Genomic DNA, 18,528 nt, shown 5'->3' with positions numbered 1-18,528 from the left:
ATTATAACATAAATAGAATCTCTTCAAAGATATATATTATATATGTATTACGATACAATCACGAATCTCATTCGATGAGTAAAAGTAGTTGCCGGACAACATTTAATCCGTTAAAAATGAATTTAAAACAAAATAAAAAAGAGATTACGTTTATTTATCCTTAAATTGTTGTAAAATGTAAATATTTCTTATATATGTAATATGTTAAATTAAATAAATGATATATGAAATTAACTTGAAATAAATAAAAAATCGCATTTCAATGTATTATGATATAATTTATTCTATTTCATAAATAAAACGTTGGATTTGATGTATACATTATTATTAACAATAAAGTAATAACATTCACGTTGTTCTTCAAATATAACAAGCGATGTCTCCATCGAACAAGAGGATCTTCATCGACAATTGTCCTAACCTACGACTAATTCGGTATGGTCTTCGGAGAATAGATACGGCGGTACTTCAAGATTGAGGGGAGCTGGACCCTTGCGAATTCTTCCGGATGCGTCATAATGGCTACCGTGGCATGGACAATAGAACCCGCCAAAGTCTCCAGAGTTGGCGATCGGAATGCAACCCAAGTGAGTGCACACTCCGATGACTACGAGCCACTTTGGATCTTTGACTCGCACTGAATCGAGTTCGGGATCTCGCAACGAAGCCAAGCTGACCGACTCCTCCTTGGAGATCTCCTCGGCAGTTCTGTAAAGGAACCGACGTTAATTTTTGCAAATTATAATAAACCGCAGCCTAACTGTGAAGAAGTATACCTGTGCCGAATGAACAACGGTTTTCCTCTCCACTTGAAGGTCATGGACTTTCCTTCGGGAATGGCGTCGATCTTAACTTCGATCTTGGCTAAAGCTAATACGTCGGCGGGCGCTCCGAAATAGTGGACCAGGTCGTGTACGACGACTTTGGCTCCGTAAACACCGGCGATCGTACCACCTAGAATGAGATTGCGTTTAAACAAGCTGTAAGTTTGCCTTAAAGTGTTTCTAGATCGTTATAGTATACCTCCAGCAATCAAATATGTGTATCCGTTTCGGGCTTCGTGATTGTTTTTGCTGTCGGGAGCCAAAGTCTCCTTGCGACGATAGTGAGAGAAGTCAGGAACGGTGACGTCGGTATGCGCATATCGCAATTGAGTGGAAACTGTAAAGAGTAAATTTGTTAATAAATATTTCATATTATATAAATATGAACTGCAATAATAATGTTGAGACCGAGCAAAAGATGGCACTATTATAATTTGAATTAGCTGAAAGTGGATTTCGATATGTAAGTTCATTTAGAATCGGTAACATATGCAGCATTAATATGATGATGCTATGTTCAAAAAAAGCATTGAAATAAATGGTTGAATGTATATTTTTTAATTGCTACCTTATTAAAATCAATAATTTTTATTAATATTCAACGTAACTTTACTATTGATTGTGCAATATCGATACCATTCTTAAAGAAAAAAAAAGACTTGCCTGTTTTTTTCAATGGTTTGGAAAATGATAAATATTAGAAAATTTGTTTGATCCATTGAAGAATGTTATATAAAATGATGAAATTTTTTTTAAATACATACAAAAGTTTCGATCGAAATGATTTATCTCATTGTCACGTGTCACAAGAAAAGCGTAGTCATAATGAAAATGGATATGAAACAAAATTTTGAAAGAAACGTTCAAATCGATATTCATATAGTAGTATAGGTTATGTTCAAATCAGCTGTCACTTTGAATGTGAACTTCGATATATAGACGAACGGTGTTAAGATTGGGGGGGGAGGGGGAAAGTGGCCATGTCGGCCAGCTCGACTTTCGATCCTGGCGATAAGAAAAGAAGATAATTTGGACGAGTTGTGTGAGTAGAGTGAGTGTTATGTAACCTGCGGGTCCCGAGGTGACGCGAAGATGGGCCCTGGGCAGGGCTGCGGCCAGCGCGTGGTTGGTGGAGGCGGCGGGCGGGCGGGGGGGCGAAGCCACGGGGGCGGAGGGGGGCGCCGCGGCGACGGGGGCGCGCGCTCCGGTGCCGACGGCCGTCGAGGTGGCTCTCACCAGTGGGCCGAGCGGGCCCCCGCGGGTCACCACCGAGATCATCTCGTCGAATTTGGAGTCGCGGACTTGACGTTGACTACGATCGTCAACACCGACCAAGACTACCCTTCCGATTCAGCTGCTCGACCACTTCCACACCACACGTTATGACACTTGTTGGCCTAAACGCGATGTGACTCGTCCCACTACGAAACGACTCACTTCTTTCGTTTATTTTTTTTAATGACAATTCATTTACGTATTATGAATAAACTGTTAGATGATGATTGCGTTACAAATATTTCCGATTTATAAAACTCTAGATAGGGAAACATTTTATTGGATTTAATTTTAATACTTAGTTTTTTTTTGCGTTTATTTATTTATTTATTTTATTTATATGTATATTATCTTAGCTATCAAGATAATTTAAAAAATACATCTTAATTACTTAACTCTAAAATTTATAATGAACTTATATGTACTGTCCTTCACAGAGGTGTCTCTTCGCATCTCTGTGGCAAAAAATATTGGTCTCAATTCAATGGATGATTATCAAACACACGTTTTGTGAGTGTAACGTGATCATTTCACAGTGCGATGCTTATATTATTGAAATTATGTATCCGACAACTAGCTTTGGGCTAGGCAAAGGTTTCCTTTTGTTAATTTATACTGGGTGTTTTGGAACACTTCCATACATGTGGAAACACTTAAATAACTTAATAAGTTTTACTTTACAAATGTGATTACACTTTTGTGGGATGTCTATGTAGTAGTTTTACAAAATGCCCAGTGTATACCTGGCCCCAATGTGCTTTTTTGCTGGACTTAAAAGTTTGTTTAATTAGTTATATGTACATAAACAAGCAATTTTTCATGTTGTGGCTCTTTTTTCTCTTTTATGTTTCATACAAACCAACGCGAGTGAAACGCCACGGAAGGATTGAGACAAATTAAGCCAAATTGTTGAGGTCGAGTTTCATTGGATTGGTAATAATTTTGGTAAACGGATTACGTCGCAAAAGTGAATCGCTATCAGAATAACTGACGCTACGAAAACCGCGTGCGCGGTATCCCGGTGCAAGAAAAATTGGCGTACAGAAAACTGCGCAAATGATATTGCGCGAATGTTTTTTAACGAGATTTTTATTATTATTGTTACGTACGCCGCAGATTAAGCGAATAGAATCCCAGATACTGTGTGACCGTTCAAGGATTACCTGTCAAGGGTTATCTCTAACAGATTAACTAAGTGCTTGCACTTAGGACCAACGGATATCTGTTAACGGATTAACTAAGTGCTTGCACTTACTTCCAGGATTATATCTGGACTCTAAGTGCATTTAGGCTAAACAATGACCGTTATTAGTCCTTTCTCAGAATCGGTACGGGGGAGACCTAGTGTCGTGGGAATACATATCCGAATACGTGACTATACAATAGGTAAACAGATTAGACGTCCTGAGAGATCTACCCTTTATAAGGCGGTACGTAGGCGATATCAGGTCATTCTGAACTGAGCACTGCTAGTGCGTGTATCTCCTTAATCATCAATAAATGCTGTGAAACGACTAAGGCCTTTTTCTTGGATCCTCCACCCACCCCTACGCAACATTATCATTAAAAAAAACATTTGCGCAATAATATTTGCACAGTTTTCTAATATTTAATATACTTGGGAAAGGCGGCAAAGCCGATAGGCAATTTTCTGTACGCTCATTTCTCTGTAAGCCAAATTTTCCGCGCACGCGATTTTCATAGCTATGGTTATCCTGGTAGCGATTCACTTTTGCAATGTAATCACTAGAGGTCGGAATCTGAAGGGGCCGGAAACGTGCCACCTATTGTTCCATTGTTGTAAATCCTTTGTAAAAAAGGTTCGGCAAACTTTTAACAATGCATTTACAATCTTTGAACAATAAACAGCCCCTTCAGATTCCGGTCTGTAGTAATCACCCAACCAATAACTTTATATGATACCCAAGTTTTTAGACTGAAACTGTAGATATTTGGACATGATAAAAAAGTTTGCCATAATTGACGTCTCTAATTATAATATTTGCGTTTCAAAATATTTGAGTTCTTTTATTTTTGCGTTTTGGCTTGCGTTCATAATTTTTCCACTTGATATAGGGCCAAAAATGTGCAAATCCGAGTTTGTTATGTGTATGCATCGTCATTTTTTGCATTCGACATTTCATATTATTTTCTGAAACTATTTTTATTTACTCCCAGTATTATTTTTAGCGTTGATATATGTAAAAAATTACATATGGAAAACACTGTTTCCGGAGTAGAACCCGGATGCAAAAAAAATTGGGCTTTAAAAATCAAAACTCAGGTACCCGAGACAAGTGTCTGTGTTTTCATAACATCCATTACAATAAGTAAATAAATCATTATTTAAAATTTCAATTATAACTATAAAACTATAAGAATAACTGTAATGAAGTAATGAAGTAAAATTTTCTATTGGGCTAAAATACGTTAAAATAATTCTCGAGGTTGTGTTTTAAAAGTGAAATATTAACTTAATTTCGTTGTATACGCATTCACAAATTGTATCGAAATAATCTTATTGGATTCCCATAAGATTCAACCCATGTTTTTTTTGTACATAGTAACCAAACTTTGTATATTAAAATCATTTCTGTTTTAAAACAGCGGTATTTTGCTGTGCACATATTTTTAATCATCGGTTGTGTAGCATTTTTGAAACGAAAAAAAATGTAAAAGTAAAATACATAGTAGCATATTTAGCAATTTATATATTTTATATATGTACTCAAAGAAGAATGGCTGTAAATACTAAGCATAACTAGGAGATATAGGAAAACTAATTCATGGGTGAGATGTATGACGAAGGTAATGAATATAGTGAAGAGAATGAAATGGAAATGAGTGGGTCACGTATCTGGAAGAATGGACAAAAGGTGGACAAAAGAAGTGCAAGAATGGTACCCAATATAATGTAAAAAAGTGAAAGGAAGGCCATATAGGAGATGGGAAGACGAAATTGAGAAAAATTGTGCGGTGCGATGGATGAGAGTTGCGCCAAACAGACGAACGGAGACGTATTAGAAAAGCTTTCATTCAGCAATTGGTGGTGAATGGTTGTAAATGAAGATAATATAAACTTTAAAGTGTTGATAAATAAAGGATAAGTTACCAATTTGAGAGGAATCGTTTCAACAACTAAATTCGACAAGTAAAACATAAAAATCTCCAAATTTTGATAGAGAACGATTGAATCGGAAATACAAATATCCAAATATAGCAGCACCGTAGAAATACTTTAAATCATACAAGGCATCGATTATTTTAAAAACTTTAAATCATTGCTCAAACTTGTGACCTCTCAGTCGTCAGCAACTTACGTTAACTACTGTGTTATACTGTTGGCTTTTATCTTCAGTATTTATTAGGAAGGGAGTTTTTGTCGGAAACTCTTTGCTATAATCCATCCGCTGTATGAAAACACTAGGTAAAATGCATACGTTGTCGTTCTCACTCCATATCTACCAATAGCAATAGTACATACAATGTTCTGTTGTCTATACGAAATGCTATTGGTCAAGAGGCGGTGAAAGAGATGTGTGTTTCAAGCGCTATTCGAATTCTCAATAAAATCGTTGCTGCTGAGCCTGAATGCAACATTTTCCACCTTAGTGAACATAGATTATCGGATATTATTTTAACTTATTTGTCTGGTAGTCTACGGTCATAATTATTTTCATAATTGAATGGGGGTTCGGTGATTACATCCCAAATGTGAATCGCTACTAGCATAACCGCTACTACGAAAATCGCTTGCGTGGGCTCCCGTCGCACGAAAATTTTTCACTCAGAAAAATTGCCGTACAGAAAAATGCCCAAATATTGCTCAAAACTGCCCAAATTTTGCATAAAAAAGCATTTGCTGATCAATATTTGGGCAATTTTCTGTACGGAAATTTTCCAGTGCGACGAATTTTCGTGCGACAGGAGTACCGCGTGAGCGATTTCGCAGCGGTGGTTATCCTGGTAGCGATTCACATTTGGGATGTAACCCGTTTACCTTGAATATGATGTATGAGTGATTTTTAATCTTCTCTCTTCCATTTGGGTCTCGCAGGGATGTGTCATCTAATATATAATTTCGATAGAGACTTTGTAAGTATATATGTAAGTATTGTTGGTTCGTAAATCCGTGACGTCATCGACTAAATGAATATTCAAATAAATTTAAATAAAATAAAACTATTCAAATAAATGTAATAAAATGTTTACTATTATATTGGCCATGTTTAAGCGGTTTATATTACAAACACCGAGCGAAACCGGGTAAAAACATTAGTACATTATATTATAAATTTTATTTTATTCTTTTTTCCTTATGTTCATATTTATGTACTATTTTTATTTTGTTTTTATCGTATTTTTCTGCTTTTGCCTTTTATTTCTATTTATTTTATGTATTAATTTTTATTTTTTGTTTTCTTATGTAGGCCATTGTGGCGCATTAGGTTCTCCCTTTAATGCCACAATGGTCCAAAACTATAAATAAATAAAATAAGTATGTACGTTTTACCAAAGTGTATTCCTACAGCGGATGAATTATAGTGTCGATGACTTTCATATAGGAACAAATTATTATTTTGAATAAAAACATCAATATTTTTTTTCTACCGCCATCTATGTTTAAAACTAATAAACAAACGTCAACGGTAAACGTCACCGAGTATAGGTCTGTTCATACTTAACAGCACTGCACGACTTCAGCACTGCACGACTCCGTTTCAGATATGTCATTTTATTACATTTCTATTCATATCTACCTACACGTCGCGGTCACGTCACGTTTACAGCAATTTGGCCGAGTGCAAGGCAAAATCGGCTTACTTATACATTAGAGGCCATGACGATACGGCGCAATATTGCTTACTTCGTATTGTCGAGTACTTACAATATGAATGCATACACGTGCATTCGTAGCTACGCGTCAGAATACAAGTCAGCAAAAATGTTTCGACGTTTATCGAACGAAAAATTATGTATAATCGCGCTGTTGTTGGAAGAAGAAGCTCAAGAAGGCAATAAAAAAGCACGGAGGCGTTTTGATGTGCATCCCATGTTAAAAAATAGAAAAACCGAAGGAGAGTTTTGGACACTGTATAAGGAGCTTGTGGATGATGGACAAAATTTTTTTAAATATTTCCATAAAAATATATATATTTTTTTTAAATATTTGCGCCAAAACCATGTCGAAAGATTGAACAACTGTCAACTGTCACTTTCGATAATTGGTCCAAAACAGCAAAGCGGCAGACTCATGACACGTAATTCGCGTTTATATTTCCACGATGGCCAAAAAAACGGATGCGATACGTTGACGGATGTTGCTGCAAGGTATGAACAGGAAATGTCGGGTACTGCTGTAAGCCTGCCGTGGCGTAAACGTGACGGTTGGTATGAATATACCCATACAAAATGTACCAAAGAATTCTTTTCGTACGGCCGGATACCTGCTGAAGTCGGTACGTGCTGACTAGGTATGAACAGACCTTATCTCGCCGGGCAGATTTGAAAAGCTTCTTAAACGATATTTTATCTCTATCGTAATGGCGGAGGATCCATTTACTTATATTGATGTAGGAAAAGTATGAAAACGATCGGATAAGAGGCAAACTTTTTCCTGAATTGTAATCGTAAGTGAAACGTAAAGGATATGTAATAAAAATATAAGATAGGAATAATGATACAAAATAACGTAATTTTCCACCACAACTGATACATCGCATTGAAATTTGTTCAATAGGTCACGCGGAAATCTGAATTTTCCTCAATAATAGTCAGGTTGGCGGAATGTACACAATAGCGGTGGCGGTGAACTGGCAGCAGTGGTGTGGTGGCGGGCGTGCGCCACTCGCGGACTTCTTCCTAGTGGTAGTGAATAGTAGGAGTAGGAGTAGGAGAAGTGCGTTCCGAGCACTGACAGTGAGGGGAGCGCGGCTGACGGCGCCGCCGGCTGTATGGCCGCTGCCTGAAAACTATCACCGATCAGTCATCGAACGTAATCTGCGATCGCCACCCGCCACCCACCACCCACCACCCACCGCCCACCGCCCACCACCCGCCGCGACTCGATCAGCCGCGCCACTCAGGTACACCAAACTCATCCCTTCGCGCTTCCGCTTTCCATTTCCGCGTCCCCCCCCTCTCCCCCTGCCCCCTCCACCCCAAATGTCACAACGTTCAATTTGGCCGTAAAGCAAACAAACACAGCCGTCTTATTTTGACATTTCAGTATACGCGCCATTTTCGCTTATCTCTGAAAGTGAACGTACGTACGTATTGTGCATTTCCACATCGTTTCACCGATTAATATACACAATTTAATGCACACAACGATCCTGCCATTTTGTTTTTTCAATAACTGTATGCTTAAAAAAAAAACAAACAATAAAAACAAAACAATTGACATTCAATTGTTTCGATACATTTATTTTGAAAAAATGCATTTGTTTTATATATGTATATGTAATGTAACGAGAATGTTTTATATGTGAAAGACGAAGATGTTTCATGCGTGAAAGGCTTAATGGCGACATGTATGATTTTAGCATTCGCGGTTCCGGGCAGAGCCGGGCGTTTCAAGCTAGCATGCACATTTGTTACGTGTAAGTTTTGCACGGTGCGTCGAACCCGTGCATTCAAAGCCGAAAATTATGCACGTGCCGTTCATTAGAAAGCGCCTTTTTTTTCGTCGGTTTGTTTGCATGTCGAAATGTAGGTCTCGTGCACGCGCGAGAGAAATCCTATTGCGCATCTGCAGTGAAAGCTCCGTGTCGATGCAACTGCACCGATAGATGGTGGTCGCGCCCAAATTTCGTACGAACGGTTTGTATTTGAATGTGTGTGTGTGTGTGTGTTTTCGGTACATATTTGCCGACGTGTTCTTTCCAAAGTGTGGAGAATGCGTAACGATTCGTACTGTTTGATGTTCGTTGCAGCAGCACAGCTGGGTCAATCGATGGTTCTCTGCAAACTGTGGTGACTCTCGTCGTAACTATGTTGTATTTCGTCTTTTTTTTCATACATATGTCGCGATTTGAATGTGTCGCCGATTGGTGTCGCCGGATTCTGATGTGATTCCAGTTGGATACGTGTACGATTTGTTGGTGATTTTTTTTTATGGAAATTCTTTACGAAACTGGTTTTTTGGCGATCGGTCGTCGAATTGCAGTGCGCGCGCGGCACACGCCTATGGAAATTGTTCATTGATGAAATAATCGGCTTGACCAGGATGAAAGTTTGCCGGAAAATTCGTGGCCTATACAACAGCGGGTCCACCTCAGAACTTTTCAAGAAAATATCAACCCGTGAAAATGAATAGCAAACTCTACATGAGCCTCGGATGGAATTCAATAATATTTTTATTTATTTTTTATTATTATAATAAACTAGTGTTGTACCCGATGACATATCATCGCATGGGTGTTGGCATATTAAGTTATTCAATAAAAAAAAGTGTGTCGTCGTTGATGTGTTCGGTCGAACCCGGCATGCGTTGCAATGCCACAATAACGCGTGCAATTCCCGTTCCCGTTCCACAGACAGTATGATTAATGAACAAGTTAAAATTCATAGATGTCTCGTTAATTTTGAGTTTTCGGTGTTTCGTATAAATTCAGTGTTAAAATGCTGCATTGTTTGTAATTAACCTGTTAGGTCTTCCTAGTATATAGTTATTTATTTATTTTATTCTAAACAGACCATTGTGGCATAACAGGAATTCCTAAAGCGCCACAATGGTCAAAAACATAACACAAAAAAAAAACAAAATAACAATTAAACACAAATCAATACACAACGAAAATAATACACCCATCAATTATACATAAAAAAAATACATTTGAACATAAACATAAATACATCCATACATAAACATAAAAAACAGCATTTAATAATAACAGATAAAGTAAAAATATCAAATAAAAAAATATATAGCATAAGGAATGCCTTGCACCTACAGGCAGTTTCAATAAATATGTAAGAAACAACTACAAATACAAAACATCCCTGTAAGGCCCAAATGGAAGAGAGTTAATCAAAATTTCACTCATAAATCACAATCAATCATGAAAACAATGATGAGCGCAGACTACCAGATAAATGGGTTAGAGTAATTTCCGACAATTTACGGCTCGGCAGCAACGATTTCATTAAGAAGTCGAATAGCTCTTGGAATAGGAGCCATTTGAAAAAGGACTGTGCGGGCAGGAGGTACAGCCAGCAAATGATGATGTCTACCACGCACATGTTATGTATATAGTAAAAAAATAGTCTCGTGTTGAATCTCATGAAACTGACTTCATCAATGTGACAATTAAACAGGTCCAAATGCTCATCTATTACAATAACCCTTTGAGTGCTGACGTCTTTTCTGTTGAAAGCCCGCCACGTTGAAAATTTCGCCAACACTTCCAACTAGAACTATTTATAAATTCAATATAAATCAGGTATAAAAATTGTAGCTAATCCAAACAAACTTTAGATATAACTACCGCCGAGGATTTCGAGTTTTGTAAAGGTGTTTTTACAATATAAAAGAAACAAAAGAAGTCTATTAATAAATGTATTTTTCCAAAACTAGTTTCATCTTCTTCATTGTTGTTAGAATGTAATGCTCACAATTTAAATGCTAAGCCACAATCTAAAATACTCGGCATTTAGGGATTTTCATCGGGAAATTCTGCTATGGTTATGAATTCAGAAATTACGATGTAAACCAGTCGTTATAAACATTGACACGGATTAAACGACACATGTTCAATGCTACCTGGAAAGGCTTAGCGGTTAGTATTCTTGTTTAGTTTGTACATGCTCAAAATACAACGCCTATCGGCGTTTTTCAGGCCCGTGGACTTGTTGGCAAAACGCCGATCGGCGTTGGTCGGCATTCAAAGGTTTAAGGAACCAGACAGCTTTTGCAAGAGACAAGTTACCGAAAGCAGACGTTTTCGCAATAATAGGTTGGAAAAGTCGACGATGACGCAAAGCTCTACCGCATTCAGGCGACCAAAATTTAAGCCCCGACAAAATTGAAGGGTTGTCAATATTTCCCTTTAATACTCCAAAGAAGTATTTGGAAATGGCAATAATTCTTCTCGAAGATAGTCAAAGTCTAGGACACCTTTTAGATTTGAACTAAATAAAGACATGCGCTGAAATGGCGAATGCATTTCTACAACTTTGGAAGAGGGAAAGTTTATGTTTCATTCAGTAGCGTGCCGTGAAAATCTTCCTGTTTTTGTCGCACAGCTTCACTTACGTGTAAGTGTGCGTTACGTGCGCCTGTAAGTACAGGGGGACTCGGTATGACGTCACTTAAGACCCCAAGGGCGCGAACACACAGCGCGGGATGCAGGATGTTGTACGTGGGACGTTTTTTTTAGATAGTTTTAAACATATATAAAAAATGTGGCATACCTGGCACGTATACCACGACCGTCCGAACCGACCGGCCGAGCAGTACGCCCCGCCCCTTTAGACCTTTTTCGGTCAAATTGTATGGTTTTATTTATCCTTCCTTGACAGTGATCGATAACGGTTTTAAGAAATATAGGAGAACTTGTCGACATACCACATACCACGCTGTGTGATTTCGCCCTCAGACCCCTTGCATTCCGCCCGCGTACACGCAAGTAAGGCTGTACGACAAAAAGACAAAGATATTTTCACGGCACGTCACCGATTTCATTGCATTTCCCACATCTTATCTCGTTGAATTTGGATTTGGTCGAGTTATTTATCTCTTCTCAAAAGTTCGTACCTGGCTTGATATATCGTCAATAGAGGCGATATTTGTATGTCGCTGACAACTGAAGATCGACAAACTTGTTAGTATGCAACAGACACTATTATGGTATGACGGAGGTACAGAAAAATATTAAACTCAAAAGGGGGCCACAAGTCAAAAAGGCTGAGAAAGGCTTACAGTATATTTTTAATTCAGAATTTTGTATTTTTTGTTATAGAAATTCCATTTTGTTTTAGAAACAAATTAAATGGTCAGTATCTTTGACGAAAATTCAATTATATGTAATAGTGTGTTTATACATAGACATATGGAGATAAAAATGAATGATTTGAAGTATTTTTTGACAAATATTCAATAATCAAGCAGTCGTCATATGACCAAATAAATGCAAGTCTTAGTTTTGTACGCAGATTTTGTACGTCTTTTTTGAAATTGTATGCATGTAATAGTTTGATTGTAACGTTTATGTTCATTTTATAAATAAAAACGTGCGAACGCTAAGAAATGAAAATTGTTCGCAATTTGTCACGATCATGCAAATCAATTTTCGCTTACGTCTTTGCAAAACGTTTAATTTCTTTAAATTTATTCGCAACATCTTCTCGTTTAGTTCGTATGATTATAGAAGTGAGTCGATGATCAATTCGAAATTTGGATTGTAACGCCGAAAACGAAAGAAAAACTCGATTTTTCGTGGAACTTATCTACGAGTATGTACATATAAAGATGTGTAGATATGCATAATACTTTCGATTATACCAAAAGCTCTAATTTGAATACCCTTCTGAATAGTTTGAACGATATTTAAAGTCCTGTAAATATTCATTGCATTACCGGCAGATTTCTATAAATTTCAAATATGTTTTGAATCCTATACAACAAACGATAATAATAAGACTGAAACATTCGCAGCAGTTGTAGATACAATGCACCTTTGATATGTACATCTGCTACTGAATATTCTTTCAAACGTTCAAGAAATAGAATTCTACATACATATGTATGTAGATTAAAAACATCCACTTTCCACTTTAGGGCTAGCCTCAAATCTAACTTCGGCACTAAACGACACAGGAAAACCGTATCGTAAAATCTAACATCGAACCGGTCTATGGCGTAAAGGTCGCACCACACCGGTTCGCACACTACCGCTGAACTTTAGAGAGTCGCCTTATAACTCGAATGCGAATCTCCAGCTATCTGCACGCATTGTACGCACAGGCTTATGTATATTATAATGGGATGCATTTTCGGAGGGGACATGTTTGCACATCGGAGATGTTTGCCCGTCGAACCGGAAAGCGACTCTAGCAATCCAGGGGGGGCACATCAAAGCACGCACTGCACGGAGGGTCGTCAGCGAAACCTTTGAGGGCGGTTTCCGGTTGCACATCATCCCCCATCGCGCGTCAGATGCACTTGATTAACTTGCCGCTATTTGACGTCGGAGATGTGTATATATATATGTATATTGTGTGTGTGTGTATGTGTGTCGGGTGAAGTACATATGTATATATGCGTGGGGAAGTGGAAGTGGAAGCCGATCGATTCGAGCCGAGTCGCGTTTCACCGGTAATAATTGCGACGCTTTTAGAGCCTATATTATGGCCTGCCCTTATTGATTTTGGCCGACCGGCTGCTTAATATATATATATAAATATGTATATATATACTTTTCCGTGTTTTTCTGGGTCAAAGGTTAATGTCATGGCGATTCTGTCGTCACGACAGTGCGTCGCTCGGTCGACGCTCGTCGGGATTTTTACATACGGGGTTGGTGATAAAAGTCTGAAAGTGCGTCAGTCGGGCGGGCGGGCGGGTGGGTGGGCTGTTTTGGGTGGGCTGTTGTGGGTGGGCGAGATGAGAGGGTGATTCATTTTACACCGCCGTCATGTTAAAACGGTAGGGGTGGGGGTGGGGGGTTAATGGGGGAAGGGGGTGGGGAATTGATGTATTATGAAGGCTCTGTGCGAATCGGCGATGGCAAATGCATAGTTGGAGCGTGTTTTTCCGCGGTGTGCCGGAAAATTCTCGTTGGAAAAGAAACGTTCAAGGGGTTATCATTAATGTATGTAGATATCAATTACAAGCTGCAAGCAAGTATGTATGTGTATAGTTGCAACAGTTTGTAAATTCAGACTAGTCGAATTGGGATTTCGATTTTTACGAACCGTCACAACAATTAAGTTAAAATAAATTTAGCGTGAGACGGTTGATTTGATTTATTTGCTTTAATTTAGCCAGTAGTAAAGCTCAATGGTTGCGTTTATGTTTAGCACCGAGAGATTATTGGGTTATTATATGTATGTAATTCCTATTCTTATACAATTCAACTAGTTTTTTGAACTCTACAAGTGCAAATACAGTTTCACCAATGTGCACCAGATGTAATGTAACAGTTGAGTTTTGACAGTTCCGATGTTTTTACGAATGCTTTAGAATTAAATAATGCCGAATGCGTAAATGCTTGCTAGGTAATGTGTATTGTATTACGATAACTCTAAGAATGTGTTTAAAAAAAAAAAGAAAATGAGACTTTCCAACTCAATTTACTAATCGAGTGACGTTTTCACGAAAACCTAACCACTCCATCTAACCTGGTATAGTTGAATTATGTATATTTTCATTTGCAATATATTTTGACCAGTTGTAATGTAATTCGCCATATGAATCGGCTAACGCGGGTTAGGCAGAATATATTCTAACTAGTCAAAATATATTACCAATGAAAGATACTTTTCAACTGTAACTATTCACGAAAAATAATACGTAATTTTTTATATTATTTGTTACGAATTCTATCTGTCATCCTCGGTGTATACTCTGCGCACGATAAGCAGGGTTGTAGAGTTTGAGATGTACTCGAAATGTTTTTTGCATTCACTATTTCTTTTTTATGTGCGTGCTTTACTTTTTGACAGTCGTTTTATGGTCTGCCGTGGTTAACACCAGTCGGCGTAGAAACCTCTTTCGGGAAAACTCGAACTTTTCCTAACTAACGAACGGAGGCGGTAGAATAGCTGTTGCTCGTTATTAAGTTCAACATTTTTATATTACAGTCTCGCTTTAAGTCATCGGTTAAAGGTACATACATACATGTATATACATACATACATATGTATGTATATACATGTATATTTCATTCGGATGGGCTGCGACGAACGACTCCACAAAATATAAATTTGTTTAGGGAGGATTCTCTTGTGGATTTTCGTTGCTTTATAGTGTTAGAATTGCTAAGTTGAGAGGATGAGAGGATTTTGTTACATGGTGAAGTTATGCGTTTTGGGGTACATGTCGAATAAGTTTGACGGTATTCTGCGATATCTGTTATCGTACGTGGGGTATAATCATAGCATTGCTCATTTTCCTAAATAATTTTGGTTTTGTATTGGTATATTTTATGTGTATTCTCACTTTTTGTATGTACGTATATTTATTTTGGGGAAAATCGTACATGTCGCCAATAATAACACATTTTGTCGTGAAGAATTTCGGTCATTCTTTTCCGTATCTGTCGGTCTGTTAAAGTTATGTGTAGATTATTACTGTGTGAATTTTCTGTTAAAAATGACGAGAAACTATTATAAAATGAAATTTACTTTGTGCAATTACAATATTTTCAATTAGATTTAAATAATATCAAAAAATTCTATTTAATAGTCGATCGATCGATCAATTCATATATGCAGGTGAAATGTTATAACATTCTTAATTTTGGGAGAAGTTTTTAAAATTCATGATTTTAGATCACTTTTCGATAAAGGGGTGAATAATATTAGAAAATTTTAATTGATATTATATTGTTTTTGTAAAATGTTTTTAAGAGTTACTAACAGATTTTATTTACGACCTGTATTTTGACAGTGAAATAAATTGTATAAATATTTAAAGTATGTTTTTGAAATATCTAAATTATTATTTTAATTTAACTTTTTATGTGAATCTATCTATCTGGAAGTTTTCATAACAATGACAATTTATCTTATTCAGTTCTAATAAAAATGATTAATTTACAAATAGAATTGCCTCTATAAAAAGTAATTGCATACTAAATAAATTATAACGTTATGCACTTCTGTTTAGTAATAAATTGAACTGAGCTCCCATAGATGTCGCGGTTACCGATCAATAAAAATGTAGCTTATATTAACAAATACATAGTTTATTATTCACATAAATACATCTTAAATATAACAATTAAAAGTTATTTATTAAACAATTCAATAAATCATTCGGAATTAGTAAACGTTTCTACATATGTATTTATTCATTTTTCAATCAGTAAATTTGTAATTTTATCGATGTAATATTGTGTCATTAAGGACTTTTAATGATAATTTATTTCTTAAATTTTAGCGTTTGTGTCATTTTCTTTTATTTTTGACCATTCTTATACATAAACGTGCGAGCGTTTCTCTATTATTCGCTTTCGTCCAATTGAAACGCCAGATTTGAATGAATCGAATTCGCCAGAATTGATCAGAGATTCCAAAACCGGTTCGTTGACTGGTATTTTTTTTTCAATTTAAGTTCGATAGCAGAAAAATGCCAAAATTTATTTTGCCGAAAATGGGTCGGGCAGGTTTAATTCAAGCGGGCTAATTTCAGTTAAAAAATTCACAGTAATAAATTTTGTACGCATTTGATTTTGCTTTTTTTTGTCATTTTCATTTCGAGTTTTAGTTTATACGTATTTACATCTGGTCAATTAATTGTTTTTATCGTTATAATTCAATGCCGATCGTAGCTCGATTTGTGAGGTTTTGCGCTTTTTTTTAAATTTATATATTAGATATGTACATACATACAGATATCCGTGCAGTGGATATTAATGTTTACATTGAAAATATTATGGAAAATGTACCGAAAGCGAAGGTCGCAAACTGTTGAATTTTCCATTATATAAAATTTTACGACCTTGGTGAGTTTTTTTTGTTCACATCCCCATCAATAACAAACACATTTCGTTGAACTTGACCGCTTCGTGTGCGTGACGCCTATATTATTATACGCACATTTTAATTTTAATCATTATTTTATTCTCGTACGCGGTTATTTTTTTTTGTATGAGTTATTTTAATCGCCTTGTATTATTTTAGGTGGTGGTGGTGGTGGGGTTATATTTAAATTTAAATTTAAATCACGAGTGCGTGTTTTGAGGAGAGAGAGAGAGAGAGAGAGACGCATGCGGGGTGCAAATTTTGGTACTAAAAGACCCGATCGTCTAAACAAGTGTTGTGGAATGTGCGTGTTTTATATCGGAAAGGTGCGTAAGCTTCCACGTGGACGATCCAAAATTGGCGGTTTGGCAGTTGGCATGTTCGCATTTTGGTAAGCATGTGTGCGAGAGTGCGTATGTGTGTGCGTAATATTACGCACACGTGCTTGGATGCCAAACCAGTCGCGGTGCGGTCTGGTCTGTCAAGGCCCCCAGATAACGAGTTGCGTTCGTTGCTTATGTAAGTGGCCTCGCCTATAACTACAACAGCTCGCCCTAAACATCTGAATATTGGACGACTATTCGCCGTTGCTGTCCTTTGGGTCTCAATATATCACCCAGAGACTAATTGACCCGGACTTAAGTCTTCGCTGGCGGTAATTATGTCATAAGGGAAAAGGTGAAATTTATGCCTCTGCATAGTAAACTTCCGTGTGAAACTGCGGAGGTGCAGGTGGAAAATCAAGAGAAGGGCGTTTAAGTAGAGGCAAACAAAAGAGGACAGGAGTTTTGACAAAGTATACTCGTCAGAGAAAAGTTGGATGCAAACGGGTCTACCTCACGGCACCGAAAGTCAAAAGATCGAAAAAGCAAATATCGGAAGGCGAAGATCGAAAATCGAAAGATCTCGAAAAAGAAAGAAAGTCGAAAGATCAAAAAAAAAAGGGTGCATGGTAAACGGTACTATGTATATATAATATATATCAGTGGCATGCGGTGAAATTATCTCTCTTTTTTTGTCATACAGCCTTGTTTAATGTGCGCGCGCAGGTTACGGGAGGAAAAGCCTGTTCCTCTTGTTCCTGTTGTATCCTGCTCGCACAAATTAAGTGAGGATGTACGACGGGGGGGGGGGGGGAGAGAGACTTTTACCGCACGCCACTGATATATATATATATATATATACATATATACTAACCGTTTTTCATATGCATGCATGGTAAACGAACATTTTCGAATTTTTAACATTCGGTGCGGTGACGGTCACCCGATGCAAACGTATGTAATAACGATTTGATGCAAGTCTGCGTGAATACCAGTCGCATCAGGAAGTATTGGACGAGTGAAAGTTGTGGACATTTTTGCTGCTCAGTTATTTAACAAGAAAGAAAAGTGTTTGTTGAACGTTCTTTCTTCGGAGTGGGGTATTTGAAGATTTTATTATGAGCAGGAATTTCGACTGTATTGTATGTAAGGGAAGGCTTCGGATTATCTGTGGTTTTTGAAGAGAACAACATGAGAAGAGTATTGGATATTGATTCACATCAGTCAAATTCGAGCTTAAATTTCGTTTATGTTCCAATTTCATGTGAAGTGGCTTGTATCTGTAAGGCTCTTCTAAATTGCGGGCTTAACCTGCCTTAGCTCGACATCGATTGGACCGATGAGCTCATATCCATTTTACCTTATAGCGTTAGTTCGCTGTGAGGAAAAGGGAGAGTGTGCCTCGAACAGCTAACGTA

The 18,528-nt window shown here is 37.3% G+C and overlaps 2 protein-coding genes across 4 annotated transcripts in view; one reads left to right on the top strand and one right to left on the bottom strand.

The window, feature by feature from the left end:
* Window positions 1–253: 253 nt before the first annotated feature.
* RFeSP (Rieske iron-sulfur protein) lies at window positions 254–2,284 on the bottom strand. Its single transcript, XM_077439666.1, has 4 exons — window positions 1,892–2,284; window positions 1,024–1,161; window positions 777–954; window positions 254–708 (listed from the first exon to the last, which is right to left on the bottom strand). The coding sequence occupies exons 1-4, from the start codon at window positions 2,100–2,102 to the stop codon at window positions 417–419; spliced, it is 819 nt and encodes a 272-aa protein (XP_077295792.1). The 5' UTR covers window positions 2,103–2,284; the 3' UTR covers window positions 254–416.
* A 5,606-nt stretch (window positions 2,285–7,890) lies between these two features.
* The window catches only part of chinmo (Chronologically inappropriate morphogenesis), a 125,473-nt gene continuing 114,835 nt past the window's right edge, over window positions 7,891–18,528 (top strand). The window contains exon 1 of one of the 3 annotated variants that reach the window (XR_013261118.1): window positions 7,891–8,185. The gene's annotated coding sequence lies outside the window, so the exon portion shown is untranslated. The remainder of the gene's footprint in view (window positions 8,186–18,528) is intronic. The other 2 variants (XM_077440372.1, XM_077440373.1) reach the window with 2 other exon arrangements.

The sequence above is a fragment of the Arctopsyche grandis genome, chromosome 10 (assembly GCF_051622035.1).
Source record: "Arctopsyche grandis isolate Sample6627 chromosome 10, ASM5162203v2, whole genome shotgun sequence".
Taxonomy (NCBI): Eukaryota; Metazoa; Arthropoda; class Insecta; order Trichoptera; family Hydropsychidae; genus Arctopsyche; species Arctopsyche grandis.
Note: the sequence above shows the minus strand (reverse complement) of the source record. Positions and strands in the feature narration are given on the sequence as shown.